General features: G+C 31.9%; 1 protein-coding gene and 1 long non-coding RNA gene across 2 annotated transcripts; one reads left to right on the top strand and one right to left on the bottom strand.

Moving 5' to 3' along the window:
* Window positions 1-1,735: 1,735 nt before the first annotated feature.
* LOC146943160 (uncharacterized) lies at window positions 1,736-2,713 on the bottom strand. The gene is made up of 2 exons (XR_015032966.1): window positions 2,520-2,713; window positions 1,736-2,269 (listed from the first exon to the last, which is right to left on the bottom strand). It is a non-coding gene; the product is annotated as an uncharacterized LOC146943160 (long non-coding RNA).
* Window positions 2,714-17,057: 14,344 nt separating this feature from the next.
* LOC146943159 (protein RADIALIS-like 4) lies at window positions 17,058-19,422 on the top strand. Its single transcript, XM_085757267.1, has 2 exons — window positions 17,058-19,069; window positions 19,192-19,422. The coding sequence occupies exon 1, from the start codon at window positions 18,775-18,777 to the stop codon at window positions 19,018-19,020; it is 246 nt and encodes an 81-aa protein (XP_085613393.1). The 5' UTR covers window positions 17,058-18,774; the 3' UTR covers window positions 19,021-19,069; window positions 19,192-19,422.
* Window positions 19,423-20,287: the final 865 nt, after the last annotated feature.

The raw sequence follows: 20,287 nt of genomic DNA, 5'->3' as shown, positions 1-20,287 counted from the left end.
TTTGACTCAATTTACTTAGCATTGAACATTCAATTTCTAAGCTTAATTACATTACTAGTATTTTTTAATGCATAACAATGAAAAATAAAGCAAAGTTTTGTTTGCAATTTTAAAAAAAAAAAAAACATTAATCCTTAACGAATATCAGTTTATGATTCCTTGTTGCAATTTCGTGAATAATTTTTTATGGTGTTATTTACACAGTCTCATACCAATGATTCAGTGCTCGTGATTTTATTTTGAATTTATTCTCTTACCTTTGCATCTTGTCGTTTCATTTTTTTCTTTCTTTACTATTCAAAAATCTTCGTTAGTCTAGTCATACTAAAGCGAGCCTCTCATCTTTCTTATATCTTTGAAATTTCTTATAATTTTTTGATATATCATATAATTTCTTAAATTTCTTGAATATATTATACATATGAAAATTTGTTTTTTCTTTACTAAGTTATACTCTTAAATTCGGTTCCTCTAAGCTAAATTTCGGACTCCGTCCTTGACCGAAGGTGCTACTTTAGCATCACTTGCATGCTGCAAGTATACACTCCCCAAAAGTGTTTTCAAACTGACATTTATTCAAGTGTCCCAGGCCACGACATTGAAAACTCCAAATTTCCCAGCACCATAGAAGGTTAATTAACGACTCAAAAAGAGGTTAATTATCCAATTAAATAGAGGATATGTGATGTAGCATGCATGAACTTTTTGTCACAAGAATCTTGCAATGATTTTTTTCGATTCTATGATCTAATTAGTATGTAGATTACTTACAAGTCATTGTATTCCACACCAATGTCTAATAAGTATATTTTAGTAAAAAAAATTAATTGCTTTATTTATGGTCATTCCTTAATATACATATGTGTGTTAAATAAGTCGATTATTTAAATGTTTGGTAGTTCATTTTAATAAATAAATAAATAAATACTCCGTATTTGTTAGTAGTTCATAACAAATGTTAATCCATGTTTGAACACGCAATAACTAATGGTAAAAAAATTAAATATTGGAGAAAAGGGTTGAAAAGTTTGACTCCATCCATGTTTGAAGATCCAAGTTCCAATTCCCTGACGTATTATGTTTGCACTGAAAGCTTCATGGATTGGCGGGTAAATGCATGCATTTCATGGCGGCAGGCAGATATATATCGCAATTCAGACACAACAACATTATTCATGTTGTAAGGTTTTGTTTTGTGATCACACTCATATCGTGACTATAGCTAATATTGATTGGGTTTAATATTTATTCATATTTGTTTTTCTGATAGAATAAAATTATTTTGTAATTAAGCGTAATATATATAATTATGCTTAATTACAAAATAATTTTATTCTATCATTTTCCATCGCAACCACAATCATTGTAATTGTTTTATATATTATTTTTTTAACTCACCGATTCTTAGAGAAAAGCTTATGTTATCGGAGTTCGATCAAGGTATAAATAAAGTTTAATCAATAAATGTTCGATACAAGAATTGAACTTGGTTTTTACTAAACAACTAGCTGTCAACCCGTGCTTCGCACGGGGTGGATTGCTTTTTTTTGGATAATTTTGTTGGCAATCGCATTTGTTAACGGTTAAAAGTGAACTGATTCTAAGGAGTATTGTTGAAATCATAGAGCACTGTTGTCCTTCTCAAATATGGAAATGAACTAACATAGCAACTAACATAGCAACCATTGTTATTGCACATATAGTGTAATGCAGTCAAAATATAGATGTTGCGATATAGTCAAAAACCTATTTAAGTTTGATTACCAAAAAAGGGTTGGATTATTATATCCAAACCATCGTTTCAACACATAGTCATCGAAATATTATACAAATTGTACATTGTTAACACATTTGCAGAAGTGCAGCTCCCAGCTAGATCCAAATCATTTTTAGCATAAGCAGAGAGAGATTCCTGTTGCAATAAAGAGAGGACAGAATAATGTATAAGCAAATAGATTTGCAATCCTAACACCAAAGAAACATGTTTCTTTCAAAAGTAATCAGTACCTTTTGTTGTTTATTGGCCGCGGATGTGTCTGACATACATTTTGGTTGGTGGATCCTCCAAATCAAAGATCAACCTATCACCCTCATGTAAGTCGCGTTCTACGACGAAGTTAAACCATTCACCACCTAAATTTTTCTCAGCATTCCCTTTGCCAGCAGTCCTAACCTTGCAATTATATGTCTTGTGTGTTTCCAAATCTTCTAAAGTCATCCTTAGACACTTTCTTTTCAAGACTTTTTTGGATATTTGATTTGGAAAATGCTATATGAAATCAAAAATGGAACTGTAAAGGCACATAGATTGCTTGAATAGAAACTATTTCTTTAAGGTTGATGTTATGAGACATTAATATATTACAATTATAACACCTTCTGAATTTAATGTAACAGAGGATATGTGGTAAGTTTGCATAGTCTTATTCTATGTGTTATTTGTTATTTTTAATAGATTGACGTATTTATTTTACAATAGTAGATGATGCTAGATTTATTAAGAATGGTTTTTGACGTACCAAGGCTTGTTGTTTTTCAATGGAGGCTAAAGCTGCTGCCACATCCTTCTCAAAGTGATGATAATGCACCGCATTAGTTCTTTGCAAATTGTTGACAGGACCTGCATTTGGCTGAATTTGATTATTAGTTCTTGCTTCATCCTCACCATTTGTTTGTTCAGTGTCAGTGTCATCGTCTGAAATGATCTCAATGGGTTCTTGTTTAACTCCTGCGGGAAAAACAGTTGGAATGTAAATTATTCCTAGTTGTGTCAGCTTATACATGTTTTTGATGCCCTCGTAGTCGAGCCTAATCTTGGTTGGAACCAAAAATCCAAACTCTTTGGCAATTTTGATTCCATTACCCATGTACACCCCCATGTCATCCTTGCCAAAGTGTGTGACATAGTTAATTCCTTCATCAGAAAGAAGCAATTTTTTGATGCCCTCGTAGTCGAGCCTAATCTTGGTTGGAACCAAAAGTCCAAACTCTTTGGCAACTTTGGCAATTTTGATTCCATTACCCATGTACACCCCCATGTCATCCTTGCCAAAGTGTGTGACATAGTTAATTCCTTCATCAGAAAGAAGCAATCCAGGAGAGTTGAAGTTGATTTCTTTGCGGTGTTGATTGTAGTAGTGTTGTTTGTTGAAATTTGGGGCCTAACTCATCCTTACAAAACCGGCTTGTATGGTGAGGAGTGCCTCCTCTTTATAAACTCTGATCAAGCTTCCAATCTAACCGATGTGGGACTAAATCCACCCCCTCAAAGACAAGCCAACATAAGGCAACTTGGGGTAGATCGCATCGCAATTTTAAGGTGGAATTACCAACCCACCCCCTCACATTCGGGGTGGGATTTCCAACGCACCTGAGGTGGAATTACCAACCCACCCCTTCATATTCGGGGAGGGATTTCCAACATTGTTGAATACAGACTCTAGCCTACATTGACGTAAAAAAGGGTTAAGTTAAGTTGGATTTGAACAATAGTAGAACTAAACTGTAATTTAACGATTAAGAAACTATATTAGTTTTTAACATCTTACATGTAACATTCAGAATTCTTATAATGCAGAATTTAACTCCAACAATTGCCTTTATACTCTGTATATACAACAAAACCAGAAAATCAAGCAAACTTAGATATAAGCACTAATTTGAGTCAAAAACCATAAACAGAAAACAACAGCTATAACGGTATTAAATTAGCAAGTATATTCACCTAAAGAAATTGCCAATAATCTTACTGGTTTCAAAAAGAAATAAGAAAATCATGATTGAATAGCAAACAAAAATAACACAAACAGAAACATAGTTAGTTAGTGATGAAGCAAATGATATCCATGACCATCTTTAACATAAATTCATCACTAACTCTAATCCAAATGCTTTAAAATCTTTTTATATAGTATTTTAAATCGTAACAAAGTTCCATAGTCAACATGCATACAATTTTAAATTTAATCTAACTTGAAAAAGATATTTTTGAATCTCAGATATCAGCAGATTTTCCAAAATAGCTTAATTACAGTTATTGCTTTTGTTTCAAGATTTTACGATTGTCACAAACAGAGACCCAAAAACACATAAACATATAAACCGATAGGTTTTCAGATAAGCTTCAACATATATAAATCCTTTCACATGATCTACAGCAAAGGCAGATATTAACTGCAATTTAGTATCCAATTCTTTCAGTTGAACAAACTTCTGCATCAGACAGATAACTGAAAGCCTCTCTACCTAATTTATATCATTTTGTGTTTTAGCTTCAACGTATATAAATCTTTTCACATGATCTACAACAAAGGCTAGGGATGTCAATGGATACCCATGGGTACGGATAATATGATACCTGTACCCGCCCCATTGGCTAAATATGATACCCGTGCCCGCCCCGTATCCTCGTGGGTACCCACTATACAGGTACCCGTGGGTATTGAGGTATCCATGGGTACCCATGGAGTTTTGAATTTATTTATTTTTTGGTACAAATAATAACTTTTTTTAATTATCAAAAAACTTCAACTTTTAAACATCCATACATAATCCACTTAAAATTTCATATATCATACATAATTCATAGAAAATTCATGATTCTTATATAATCTATATGCTTTATGATGTGAATGAAGTGGAAACGGTGAACTTAATAAGATGAATTAAAAAAATTTAAAATAAAAATAGGTTATTATTGAGGATTTTTAGGTGGGCGGTAAAATTTTCTTCAATAAGGTACCAACTTTAAGTAATAAGATATGATATATAAAGATATATTAGTAATTTACTTAATTTATTATCGGGTATGGGTACCCGTGGGTATGGATACAATCCAATCCGTGTCTGTATCCATATAATAATGGGTAGTCAAATACCCGTTTATTATACCCGTGGATACCCGTTTAGCTACCCGCTCCATACCCGTGACGGATTTTACCCACGGGTACCCGTGGGCATGGGTATTATTGCCACCCCTAGCAAAGGCAGATATTAACTGCAATTTAGTACCACGTATATAAATCCTTTCACATGGTCTACAGCAAAGGTAAATATTAACTGCAATTTAGTATCCAGTCCTTTCAGGTGAACAAACTTCTGAATCAGACAAATAGTTGAATGCCTCTCTACTTGATTTATATCATTTTGCCTTTCAGTTTCAACGTATATAAATCATTTCACATGATCTACAGCAAAGGCAGATATTAACGGCAATTTAGTATCGAGTCCTTTCATGTGAATTATACGCACTTTTAAAAAACTTGTTTTAAAGGAGAGATGTTCAAATTACGGAATATTACCATTCTTCGTAAATTTGAGAATGAAGGTCGCATAATCCAAATATTTGTGATGCATGGTCTAAGGCATGGGGTTCAGTAACGTATTTTGTAAAAAAATTGTTCCGAAGGAAAAATGAACAAATTAATAAATATTGCACAAAAATTATAAATCTTTATCAAAATATTTATGAAAGCTTTATCAAGAGCAGGAAAACATCATAAATTACATATTAGTTAAAATTATAAAAGTGAGCGCTACTGTCATAGAGTTACCAAAAAGGGATTAACACCAATATTTACATGACACAAAATGAACGAAAGAAACACATTAAACTCTTTAGCGTCTTGTGTAGGAACTTGGTTATTAATAATTTGACCGTTAAAAAATAAAAAATCTCTTTGACGTCAAAAAAGTAATATCAGCTGAGCAATATTCAGTCTCTTCACATATGCTTAGTAATATTCAGTCTGGAAGATTACATTGAAAGGATAGATGGTAAAATGACGGATAATTGTGAATCATTGTAATATGTCAAAATATAAACCTTAAAAACCATGAACCATCAACTTAGTTTTAAATAATTAAAAATAAAAAATTGTAAAATAGTTAAAAGTTTTTAAAAATATAAAAATTGGAAAATAGTTAAAAAAATTGGTGAGGTAGCACTCAACCAAGCAACACTAAGAAAATTATATGCATTAGCGTAACAAAAAAACAGACAGACGGACATAAAATATTACTCTAAACGTTAATAAGTGTATATAATCGCGAGGATGAAGAAATGAGATAAAAATATTTGGGATCATTAAATGACAACATGAATAAAAATATTTGTGAGATTGTGATGATTAAACGATATTGAAATTAAATATATAAGTGATAAAAAGATAATAAAATTCCTTTTTTTTTTTTTTTTTTTTTTTTTTTGCAAAAAGGTTACAGCAAAACACTGCAACCAAGTATATCATTAACCAAAAAATATACAAAGGAGGGGGGATATAGCCAAACCCTCAAAAGGAAACAAACCTATAGTTAGGCATTCCTAACTTGTTCTGAACCAAAAAACTAGAAATGAAGGATGGAGCAGATTCCCAAGCAAACAATCCTTGAATTGTCAAGCCAAAGTTTGCAAGAGAATCTGCACATTGGTTTCCTTCTCTAAAGATGTGGGATATTACAAAATTCATGTCATTAACAAGCTTCATACAGTTAGACCATCTGTTACTTAATTGCCAAGGCACAATGTTACTATTTGTAAAGGCATTCACCACTAACAGGGAATCTGATTCTAACCAAAAATTCAACCAGTTTCTTTGGTAGGCTATTTCTATGGCCCTCATTGCACCCAATAATTCAGCATGGAAAGCAGAAACCGTACCAAGGTTTTCAGATATGCAAAGCAAGCAGTCTGCATTAGAATCTCTAAAAATGATGCCACTGGCAGCAACCATATTTGAGGAAGAGCCATCTGTGTTTCCTTTGATCCAGTGCCTGATGGGAGGCTGCCACAAAACTTCCTTGATCTGAGGGGCTCTTGGAGGATGAATGTTCACTCTAAACTTCTTGATGATGACAAAATCAGTCATAGAAGAATTAGAAAAAGCTTTAGAGTTGTTACCAGACAAAGTCACATTTGAGGAGATGAGAGAGATTGCAGATTTCCAGTGAATTAACCTATCCTTGAATCTAGCCGAATTCCTCACAAACCAGATAGTTGAAAGAACATTAACCAAAGCTGCAGTAATAACTACTTTGCATTGGGGATTCCATCTTCTATCACAAACCTGCCAGATTTCTTCAATACTGTTGAAATGCAAGTTGAAATTCAGAGTGCAAGCAAGCCAGTTCCATAACTTCCTTGCATAGGGGCAATCAAAAAACAAGTGAAATGTTGATTCTTCATGTTTAAGGCATAGATTACAAACAGATGCGAAGCTGCAGCCTCTTTCCTTGAGCTTATCATCTGTAGGCATTTTGTCATGCATGATTCTCCAAGCTATTAGAGATCTGGATGGGGGAATATCAATACTCCAAATAGATGTGGCCCAATGAAGCTTTGGTGCCTGAGTATTTTTGAATTGATAGGCATCTTTGAGAGATATGTCTCCGGATTTAGAGTTGGTCCACAATAGTTTGTCTGGTTTAGGTTCGAAAGGGATAGTAACATTGTCAACAATTTGTTTAAGCATGGGGTATTGCAGCTGAAGTTGCCAAGGGATGATCCATTGAAACTCAAACAAATAATCAGAAACTCTAGAGGTGAGAGAGTTGTGAATGTGATCAGGTATCAGCAGAATTTCACAAAGAGGAGGACCACACCATCTGTCAGTCCAAAAGTAAATATCATCACCATTACCTAATAAAAAATTTGAATTGTCAATGATTGTTGAGTATTCATTCTTAACACTGCTCCAAATGGATGAAGAAATATGATGAGCAATATGCTTCCTGTCTCTAAAAACTCTGCTCCTGAGGATGGTGGCCCACATTTCATCTGAATTGAACAAGTTCCAGCAAAGCTTAAGGTTTGAAGCCTCATTAATATTGATTAGGGATCTAATCCCTAAACCTCCTTCAGCATATGGTTTACAAAGCTTCTTCCAAGCCACTGTAACAAGTTTCCTTTGAGTGATGTCCCCACTCCAAATGAAATTTTTGATGCATCTCTCAATGTCTCTCAGCAAAGAAACAGGTAATAAAATTCCTTTGAAAAAAGGTAATAAAATTAAATGGAATCTCCTTAAAAAATCAATGGAACGGTTAAAAAAATAAAGTTAAATGGAAGAAAAAAAACATATTGAAATATAATATTAAAAAATAAAGAAAAGGTTCTCAGCGTGGGTTGAAAAGAGGTGCTTGTGAAATAAATTGTCGAGAAGTAGTTTTTTAAAGTAACATTCAACAACTTCTGGTCAAAGTTCATTCCATTTATGCGTTCAAAAAAAGTACTTTTTTTAGTAAGTACTTAATTGATATTGTATTCGGCCTAACTTCTCCTTAAAAATGTAGAGAAATTTGAAAAAAGTTGGGTCAAACGATACCTTAATCTCCCACAACGGCAATGTAGAAGCAACTGAATTTGGGAGAAAAAATTGAAAAATAGTTAAAAATATAAAAATTGGAAAATAATTAAAAGTTATTAAAAATATAAAAATTAGAAAATAATTAAAAAAAATTGGTTAGGGGCAAAAATGGAATTTCATAGGCCATTGGTTTCAAAAAAAAACTCACTAATAATTAAATTACCAAAATGCCCCTAATAGGGGCAAAATGGTATTTTCAAGGGACATTAATTTTCCTATATAGTATAGTAGATTTATTATTTGGTAGAACTGATTTTAAGCCTAGTTGTTTGATTGATCATAATTGTACTTTAAAACTAGGCTAAACTGCAGTTTTGACCCCCTAACTTTGACAATGTTGCAATTTTGGCCCCCTATTAAAAAAAATTAAAAAGTGACCCTCCATGTTTAGGGAAATATACTCTTTTAACCCCCTAACATAAGGGAAATATGCTTTTTGACCCCTTATCTTTACAAATAGGTGCGATTATGGCCCCTTTTTTGGGACACGTGGCGTCTTCTCAGCAATTTTGAAACGCAAGGGGCCAAATTTTAATTTTTTTTAATAGGAGGCCAAAATCGCAACATTTTGAAACTTAGGGATGAAAAGTGCAGTTTAGCCTTAAAACTATGCTCTTTTTAACAAAAAAAAAAAAAAAAACTTCTAAAGAGAATGGACAAAACTTTACTGACGATAGAATGCACAGAGCTTATGTATTTACTTTTGTGCTCTTAGTGTTGTTTTCACTAAAAATATTCACAACTAATTTTGTCAAATTTCAGACATGGTAATCCCTTAAAGCCGGCCCTAGTTTTCTAGTGAGAGAAACTCCAACTTCTCTCTAAACTTTATTTCCCCTTCGTTTATCGAGGAGAGATGGTTTTAGGTCATTTTTTGACCTAGAATCACCCCTCTACATCTGTTTTCTCTTTTCTTTTTTCTTTCAATCTAAATAAGTGGTTTTCACATAGATCAAGTTTCTTCTTTTGTGTTTTTTTTTTGTGATTTCGTCGTCTAAGTGCGGCGTTGTGTTGTTCGTCGTCTTGTGCGACGTTTGATTTCGCGTCCTGTCGCGGTGTTCGTTTAGTTCCTATTGAAAGATCGGCATCAGTCAATTACAAATTCAACAAATGATTTAGGCGTCAACGTTGCAGATCCGGAAGCGTGTGAATTTCGGTGACTTGGGTTTCATCATATTTTTTGTATGCATTTTGCCGTTTTATGCTAATAACTTGGGTGTTGTGAGTTTGTTCGCAAATTCACCCTTTACGTTTTTAGCGATGTTTGTATCTGATGTACTCTATCGATTTGAATGAATGAATATCGTTTTGTTTTTGTCAACAATTTTTTTTTTTTGTCAAATTTCAATTATTTTAAAGTTTGTTATAATCACACAAAAGTAATGTATTTTATTAATGAAAATAACGTCAAATGCACGCGAAGAAATGTATCTTTTTTTATATGAATATGTTATTTTCGACGTGCAACTGCAGAGATTCATCTCTCGTGTCGGATAAGTCATATATGAGTGGTAATGAAGTACTTAAGTTTTTTTTTTTTAAACAATTTAGTAGTTAGAAATTCATCTCTTAAAATAAATAAGTAGAAAATTTAAGGTCTGAACTCAAACCTTTACAAACGACCTCTACAAACTGCAATGTCCCTCCCAATTAGTATAGAATGAACTATCAATTTCGTCTCAAAACTATCATTCTATCTTCAATTTGGTACCTAAACTATAAAAATATAATATGAAGTTTCAAACTTTGTTAAAAAACAGTCATAAACAATTTTTAGCTCATCAAGTAAGTCACTCAATTTCCTTAAAAGTAAGATAGACAATAATAGTTTAGGGACGTTCCTAAAAAAAAAAAAAATTAGGGACTAACTTTTATTTTTTGTGAGCGGATGAGGAAGTTTAGGGACTAACTTTTTTTTTTTTTTAATCTGGGACTAACTTTTTTTGATCAATTGAAAATAGACCACTTATATATTTATAGTTTGAGGATCAAATTGGAGAGACAGTGATAATTTATGGAGCAAATTGGTAATTTATTAGACAATGATAATGATATTTTCGATAGTATATTTTTTGTGCATCAAGCCACCAACTCTACTCAAAGTCTCAATCTCTTCCCGCTTAATTCTACCCAAAGTCTCAATCTCTTCCCGTGATCAAGAGACTCAATCCTAATAGTGTTTCCCAAGGTGAATCAACCCCAACCCCAGTGTTTGTTGCCAAGAGCAAACTCTAGTTTTCTTGTTGAGTTCTAAACCCTTGTTTCAGCCCCCTCTATCTCAAAGTTTACATCTGATACAAGGTTTATATTTATAGTGAAAGTATTCCTCAAAAAACTGGAATAAATCTACCCCATAAAAATACGTTTCAAATTTATGTTGCTACGACACATCAGCTGCCGATTTTCATCAATCGGGCGCCGAAAACTCACGTACCAAAATGCTCCAAAAGCAGGCAAAAATCGAGCCCCGAATTGCACCATTCGGCCACCGATTTTGACAAATACAAAACTCCAATTTTGAGTCACGTTTACAACAAATTGGCATGTGATTCTTAACTAAATTTATTACTTGAAGTTATTCTTTAATTAATTGACTAATATTGCCATTAGATCACTGCCTCCCTCCCTCCCCAACAAACACACATGTTATGTTTCATTTGCCATACAATATACCATCTTCCAAACTAAGTATCTTAAGTTATACCACAATAAATGGTAGGTTGATTGTCATCAGAACAGCACCAAGAAGAAATCAAATCAATGGCCCATACTCCATACCATAGAAATGAATAAACATATATATATATATATATATATATAGGGATTTGCTAGAACACACCCACTAGTTTTTATGTGGAGTGTTTTAGCAAGCTACACCTTAAGGTGTATTTAACTACTTTTTAGTTATAACTTGCTAAAACACACCTTCTAAAAAATAAGTGGGTGTATCCTAGCAAATGCCTATAGGAGTTGCTAACATTCACCTTAAGGTGTATTTAACAACTTTTTAGTTATATCTTTGCTAAAACACACCTTAATAAAAACTAGTGGGTGTATCCTAGCAAACCCCATATATATATATATATATATATATATATATATATCTTAATTAGACAAAAGACATCCCTTTCTTCACTTATTTTTTAATGATGACATCGATCAATATTATTTAATTATGAACGCTTTGAATATGCCTTTATCTCACTATTTTCAACTAAGATAATGTAAAACACTATTTGTTCTTTTGAAAATTTGTATATTTCATTATTTTGCCTTTGCTAGAACAAAGAAAACAAAAAAATAGTGAGTTTTTTTCTTTCAATGCAGCTATAAATACTTTATTTTGCCGGTACTCAAAATATCAAGTAGCATGGACTAAACTTCCATGTCTTAATGGTCCTGTATCGTGGAAATGCTGTCACAAATACATTACAAAAAACCAGAACACCTTAGTTAGCTTTTCTTTGACATCATCTCACGTCTTCTCCAAACTCACTTTTAACGCGCTAGACTAAAAATATTAATGCTCAACTTGCTCTTACACAAAACGTCTATGCCCTATACAGAGGTGGATCTGGACTTACAATGTTGGTGGGGGACAATTTTTTATCAAATAATTAAATAAAACTAAATTTAATAAGAGATTATATTAAAATTAGTTGTAGCAACCAAAATTACAAAAAATATTATATGTTTCATTTGTTGAAAATGAGATAAAATTACATCATTAATAATTGTTCTCAGAACATCTCTTTATATACTTTACATGACGATCATTTAACCATTGATCGCTCATCTTGTTACTTAGTTGACTTTGTACATATTCTTCATCCTGATTCAATTTCAATTTCAAATAATATAAAATCAATTTTAGTAGTCAAAAGCCAATAGTAGCTTGACAAACATATGTTGCTAACAATAAAAACTCAATTTTTAGGTCTTTATAAAACCACTTTTCAACAAGCAGCACAAAAAATATAGTTTGATAATCACAAAAACTTATATTACTTCTTATTAATGTTAAATTAAATAATTAATTTCATTCTCTATATGTCAAAAAAATACTTCATGTTATATGCATGTGCTTTGTAAAACATAGATAGATACTAATTCCTACATCGGCTACATTGCAAGTTCACAAAGCCAAACTATAATATAAATAAATGAACAATATGAGGCAAACAATACTCTTTGTGCTGCATCAAATGCACTACATTAGTTTAAATTTTTTTCTAACAAAAATAATTTTAAAAAAAATGGATTTGTTTGGTGTGGCACTTGCCACACCAGGACCTTAACACGTCCGTCCCTGGCCCTATACGAAGCACGAACTACTTGAGCTCATGCGTTTTCCTATTCATGTCTACGTGAAACATCCCCTAAATGTCATGTCGCAGAACGAGTCTGTGTTGGGTTGTGCGATCATTAAAATTGATTTTGTAAGTTTAAATCAGGATAAAATTGTGTTATACTGATTTATGTTTAGATACATTTATATTTTAATTGATTTGAATTGAATAAATTAAAACAAGGTCAATTTTAAAGACAAAAGCCCTAAGTTTTAGCTTTCAGTTTTTATTTTAAGAAAATTTTAGCTTTTAGTTAGAAGTAAACATTGAGACAAATTTAATTTTATCTGATGACATTTAAATATGACAAAATCAATTATACACCTTTAAAATCAATGCGTTTTCCTATTCATGTCTACGTGAAACATCCCCTAAATGTCATGTCGCAGAACGAGTCTGTGTTGGGTTGTGCGATCATTAAAATTGATTTTGTAAGTTTAAATCAGGATAAAATTGTGTTATACTGATTTATGTTTAGATACATTTATATTTTAATTGATTTGAATTGAATAAATTAAAACAAGGTCAATTTTAAAGACAAAAGCCCTAAGTTTTAGCTTTCAGTTTTTATTTTAAGAAAATTTTAGCTTTTAGTTAGAAGTAAACATTGAGACAAATTTAATTTTATCTGATGACATTTAAATATGACAAAATCAATTATACACCTTTAAAATCAATGCGTTTTCCTATTTATGTCTACGTGAAACATCCCCTAAATGTCATGTCGCAGAACGAGTCTGTGTTGGGTTGTGCGATCATTAAAATTGATTTTGTAAGTTTAAATCAGGATAAAATTGTGTTATACTGATTTATGTTTAGATACATTTATATTTTAATTGATTTGAATTGAATAAATTAAAACAAGGTCAATTTTAAAGACAAAAGCCCTAAGTTTTAGCTTTCAGTTTTTATTTTAAGAAAATTTTAGCTTTTAGTTAGAAGTAAACATTGAGACAAATTTAATTTTATCTGATGACATTTAAATATGACAAAATCAATTATACACCTTTAAAATCAATTTTGTTAACTTTAAAAGTGGAACATACACCAATAAAATTTAGAGTAAATTACACTCTCCTCCCTTGAAAAGTAAAGTTGATACTCCCATTCTTTGTGAGATGCTTGAATTTCAACCCCCTCCCTTAATAATTAAATATACACTACACTTTAATCTATTTTAACATAAATAAATATTTTTATAATATATACTAATTTTAAATCATGATTTAAAAAACATAAATTCGTTTTTTTATAATTTAAATGTGAATTATAATTAAATTTAAATATTTTGTTATTAATTTTATTTTTTGGAGTATAAAATTCACATTTAAATAAGCATTACTTAATTGACTTTAGTTATTTTTCACATATTTTAATTTTATTTTGGGTTGTTTCATATTTTATAAAAGGGTTTAAAACTATATGTTAATGAAATTGTGAATAAAAAATAGCGAAAAATATGTATTCAAATTTAATTATATTAAAATGAACTTGTAATACTATTTTTCTTCAAAGTGTGTTAGACTATTTATTTTTTGCTAGATTATTAGAAATAAAAAAATATTGAGAGAGTAAAGCGTAGATTTTAACATAAGAATGGAGTGGAATGTTATTCAAACTTCTCTCAAGGGAGGGAAGTGAAATATTTTCTAATATGTTTTGAATAAGAGGGGAGGGAAGTGTATATTTTAACATAAGAGGAGATGGGGTGTAATTCAAGCATCTTTGAGGAGATAGGAATGTAATTTACTCTAAAATTTAAGTGTAGGGATTCCGTGTGCGGCAACCTTAAAGGATGTAAATCCAAAATTTACACTATGTTCATACCAAATGGCCTCTGGGACCAGACAACAAGGGTCTTTTTTTTTTTTTGAAAAGGCAAAATTAAATTAAAAGGATCTATGCTATGCACAAGGAGTGCTAAGAATAGATCAAAAGAGAGAATACAAGAGTTTGAAATGTGGTGGCATACACATTAAGAACAGAAAGAAAAAAGCCACACACACAACCAAATCACATAGACAAGAGAACTGCTAGTGAGCCACAATTACAACAAACTACCAAATGAAAGAATAAGCAAAGATGCAGCTGCCAGTTGAGATACAAAATTGCCATCGAACCAAAAAACTGATGGCACCAAACCAGCTCAAAATCAGACTGATACAGCTAAAAAATGAGAAAGATATCAGAAAAATTCAGACCAGTCCTGCAAAAACATAGATTCCATCAAATCATAGACACGCCAATTGATTTAAAATCCACTCACTTAACGAATAGTTGAACCCGACAACAAGGATCTTAATTCTAAGAGACTACATGTAGTGTTTTCATATGAAGGATAAGAATTCACTTAAGTGTAAGCAATTCTGAAAAGCAATTCTGAAAAGCCAAACCAAACACGTCGTTTTTGGAGGATAAAAGCAATTCTGAAAAGCCAAACCAAACACGTTGTTTTTGGCTAGAATTGCTTTTGGCACTGTAGAGAATTGCTTTTGGCTGGGCAGAAGCTGAACCAAACTGGCCCTACATTAAAAAAAACATAATTCACTTAATTGTTTTTGTATTTTGCTGTTGAGATTTAGCTCCTTATTCCAAACCAAATAATAAATAAATACTCATGGGAGTTAGTACTTTAATGTTTTAAGAATAAGATTCACCATAACAAAATTAACTTTTTGCTAGACATTTGACTCACCATAACAAAATTAACTTTTTGCTAGACATTTGACCCATCCTGCCTACCAAGCAAAGGAGCCACACTCCTTAGTCCTTAATGTGTTCAGAAAAGAAAGTGGGTGGTATGGAAATAAGAACGATAAAATTTGGGATGAATCTTTCAAAAAAAAAAAATTGGGATGAAAAATCTTGTTTGGAAGCAAAAATCCTTAAATTCTACTAAAGACTCGTTTTAGCCACTCAGAAATTTGCGACAACCAATATCTTTTTAACAGGATATCATTTACGCACAATTGAGATTAATTTTTTAAATGGAGTAAAACTTCCCTGAGTGGCATGATTGCGACAACCAATTTAATCTCTTAAAGTTTCAAACTTCATAAATACTTTTTGTGAAGGAAAAAAATACTCCTCCTGTCACAAAGTATAAGTTTTTTTGGTGAAAAACTTTGTTATAAATTCTAAATCGTTTTACGATATCAATGAAGCATTAAATGTTTTTTTTTTTCTGGTATACAAGAAACTAGTATTTACTCTCTTTTATTTCAATTATTTAATTTATCTTTCTTATACCGTTAATAAAGAATAATTTTGTAAAATGATTTATAATTTCTTTCTCATACAACATTAATTATACTTGTTAATTTATGTGAAATGATTAAAATGTTGTATAATTTGGATCCTAAGGAGTAGAATGCATTAGTTTTTCTGTTTACTTTTCATCTTTCTTTTTCTTAATAGCAAAATTTTATTTAACCCACCAACTAGAAAAAAGTGCAAAGAATATTCGACACACAAAAAGAACTCCGCGAAACTAACAATTATCCAAACAAAGAAGAGTTTTTACTTTCCATCTACTAGGGACCGTTTTGAAAATTTTCATCAGATTAGAATGACTTTGGAAAACCTCCCTGATTGATAGCTAGCTGCTATGTTTCCTCATGTTGGAAATTCTTGGGATGTGACTTTCTCTAGTTATCTGAATTAATATACAACATAATCATTGATATTTTTAATATTAAAGTGAAACTCATATTTATAAAGATCAACATACTAGGAGGTTATTTAAAAAAAGTTAACTTATATTTGCTTCTAGGTGTATGAAACAACTTTAATCCGATTTGCAAAGGCTAATAGCTTGATTGGAAATTCTACAGCAGAAGTGATTAAAGAAAACAACAGAAATTGAAATTCCGGCACACTAGCAACAGAATGTTCTATGCGATGTTCCAACACCATATAATAGATGTTGAATGAGATGTTTAGAACATCGTGCTAGCAATAAACAAAAATAACAAGGAAAATAAAGAACAGAAAAATAAAAGGCACAAGAAAAATAAAAGGCACAAGAGAATTGTTAACCCAGTTCGGTGCAACGTCACCTACTCTAGGGGCTACCAAGCCAGGAAGGAAATCCACTAGTGTAGTTTTTATTCTAAGTTTCACAGCAAACTCCTCGTTTACAACTCTAGACGACCTACCCGTATTGACTTCAACCTAGGAACTCCTAGATCTGAGATCTCATCTCACTTCCTACAGTCAATCACAGCCCCTGTGATTATCAGACTCAAAACCAAATACAAAGATTAAGTTACCTTCAAACAAAACAACTACGACCTTGCTTAAAAGCTTTGGTGTAGCACAACGAGTTTACAACTCAATGAACAGTCCTTAGCATGTATCAAGATGATACAAGAAAGGCTCACAATAAAACAGTACTAAACTTGCATCAACACGATACAAGAGTAGACACACAAAAGACTCAAAACCCTAAAACTAGACTTTTTAGAATGACGGCTTGAATTGTTGAATTAGGTCTTGAAGTCTTGTATAAATACTGAAGCAATACGGATCAAATAGTCTTGTTGGGCTTCAGAACAAAACACGGCAGATCCTTGAGCAGATCCACTTTACAAGTAACAAAAATAGCAACTCCTAAAAAGTATGAACATTTTTAGGAACTACCAAAACACCACCAAAGATTCCTAAAATATTGTCTATACTTTAGGAACAAATCTCCCAACTGATTCTGGACGAAAATACGTTACTTGGTGAACAAGAGAAAAAGGCGTGGTTTACTTAAATAGATAAAGCTTCCGAAAAACAAGCCACACAAACAGGGCACACTGAACCGTGCCAGGATGTTGGAACATCATATCCAACATCACACTTGAATATTTGTTTTAGGCAAAAGTGAAACCAACATACAAATATCCAACATAAATATATGATTCGACATGTGTAAAAAAATTACCCTATCAATGAAATTCTACGCAACTATGCATAAATCCGAAATCATATTAAAAGTACCAATAAATATTTTAAATAGTACTATCACAAGTCTAGATAGCAGATGAATTTGGTATATGTATTCACATGTTTCAGATAGCCAGCTAGAACCTTTTGGAATGTAGTAATTGGGAGAAAAGATCCGAAAAACCAATTCCAAAAATCTGAGAACTGAATAAAATAACATAGTCTGCACTTTTTACTAGTTCAACATATAGCACCAGTGGTGGCTGATGCCTGATGATGTACTTGCTTTGTCTAGTTGAAGTGAAATTGTAAAATTCCTTTTAAGCAAGCATTAGTAACCTATGAAGCATTTACATTTTACACATACATGGCACGGATGCCGACATGTAAACATTGTTAGTAATTTGAGAAAATAGAAGTGATTGAATGCCACGTATGTTTGTATTGTGTCGGCCTCTAACACCTAAGCGTGTTGAACATTGGACATGCGATAGGAACCTTGAAGGCATACTCTATTAGTTTGTTTGGTAATAGTGCTACATATTATATGGTTGATGTAACTATCTTACTAGTAGTATGTACCTGCTTATATAAGCATTGCATTACAATTTGCATCATGATAAGAATAAATGAAAAAAATGATCAATTCATTTTCTATTAATTCTAACTCTATCTAAATTCTGGAGTGTGATCTCCGCTTAAATCGAGTCGTATCAACATGTCTTGGATCTGAAGCATCGGTGCTACATAGTTACGTAGTTTTAACTTTTAGCACTATCAAGCTAAATCAAGGTGAATAAGTTTATTTGTAATATATGATGAGTAAAAGGAAAAAAGAATTGAAATCTGGAACCTGATTCATTGGAAACTGATTCTCTCATCTTGGCTTGTAGCTGTACCTTGTCCTTCTTCAGTTTGTGGTTCCAAAGCAGACGGGCCATAAGGTTTTTCAACTTTTTGCTATTCAGATTCTCTTATTAGCTATAACCCACTATTCTCAACCCATTTATAAGCATAGCAACCACCAAAGCATTTTCATACTCAGCAAGTTAATAATATACCTTCCTCTCTTATTCTTCTTCTTTACATTTTCTTAGATCATTAAATTAAATCATTAAGTACTTAAAATTATGGCCTCAAGTTCCCTTAGCAAACACAAGCCTTGTGATTCAATTTGGACTCCAAAACAAAACAAGTTGTTTGAAAAAGCACTTGCAAAATTTGATAAGGATACCCCTGACCGTTGGCAAAATGTAGCAAAAGCAGTTGGTGGTAAATCAGTTGAGGAAGTTAAGAGACACTATGAGCTACTCTTGGAGGATCTCAAACACATTGAGTCTGGTCATGTTCCTATTCCAAATTACAAATCCACGTGAAGTGTAGCAAATTAGCAATTTTGATGAAAAGAAAAAAAAATATCATAAGGTAATGTTTCTCTTCATTAATTTGTAGCACCAAATTATGTACCATGCCACTATTTTTTGTTCATGTTTCTATATATTGTTTATAATTACATACTCATGATTATTATTTTTTTGCTTATATAGATGCTTGCCTCAGGCTTCTGAAGTATCTAAAGTTGAATGGATTTGAAGCAATGCAATGCCTGTTTGTTCCTCCATCTGTCTCCCTATCAGATTTTGTAATTTTGATTATTTTAATAAATCATTTTATCATGCAAGAAACGATGTCCAGTTTTTAATGCTTTTTAAAAACTTTTGTGGTGGCCATGGAATTAAGAATGAAGATGAATCAATACTCACTCACTCTCGACATTTATTTATGGCTCCCCACGTCTAAAATTATACCTTTTTTATACGATACTAATTATACTAACATTTATATAATGTCATCTAAATATTATATGAAGAATTTCATTTCCGCATTTGGCTAGTGTTAAATAGTCTCATATCAAATAAAGATATGGTCTGAAAATGTGTTTATAACCGGAGACAATCATAATCATCGGTTCAAAAGTCATCTCACAAACTGGTTTTGTGGTGTTTTGTAACACTCAACCACAATTTTTAAGATATACCATTTATATTCACGCTTCATATGTCCAGACCTGAGCGTGATGGGGTGTATTAAATAGTCCCACATCTTCAATGAAAGAAATATTTTTAGTTGCTTAAGCAATCTATAAGAACATTAACCAATTTTTACTCCAATGGTGATTATACAATAAGCAACTTATATATGACCCCATTTTGTTGATAAGCAATGAGGAATTGATGTTGCTTAAATAGGTTATGTGTCTTTGATTTAAACTACAACAGAGGACATGTCCGCACACTCAAATGCTAAAAAATAATAATTAAGATATGGATGGATAGTGGCTAGTTAGCAATCAAGTAAGCTCCAACGTTAAAGCTGCCCTAAGAACCTTAAATGAGCCCAGCACAATAATCACAAAGGGGGTACATACCCTAACAACGAGCCAGTGGTCATTTGATATCTTTACCATGAAAGACTGAATTAGGGGCACTTATAGAAAGAGATCAATTAAGTATTTATTTTCTATAAACTCTTATTTTTTTACATTTTCTATATGCTTTGATTATTGATTATATAAGTATAGACAAAATACATCATGTGATTTTAAGTTATTTAATTGTGATGAATTCATTATTTAAGCTTTTT

This window comes from Medicago sativa, chromosome 3, assembly GCF_051527215.1.
Source record: "Medicago sativa cultivar Bolivia chromosome 3, Bolivia_mono, whole genome shotgun sequence".
NCBI classification, from domain to species: Eukaryota; Viridiplantae; Streptophyta; class Magnoliopsida; order Fabales; family Fabaceae; genus Medicago; species Medicago sativa.
This window is presented reverse-complemented; position numbering and strand designations above follow the sequence as displayed.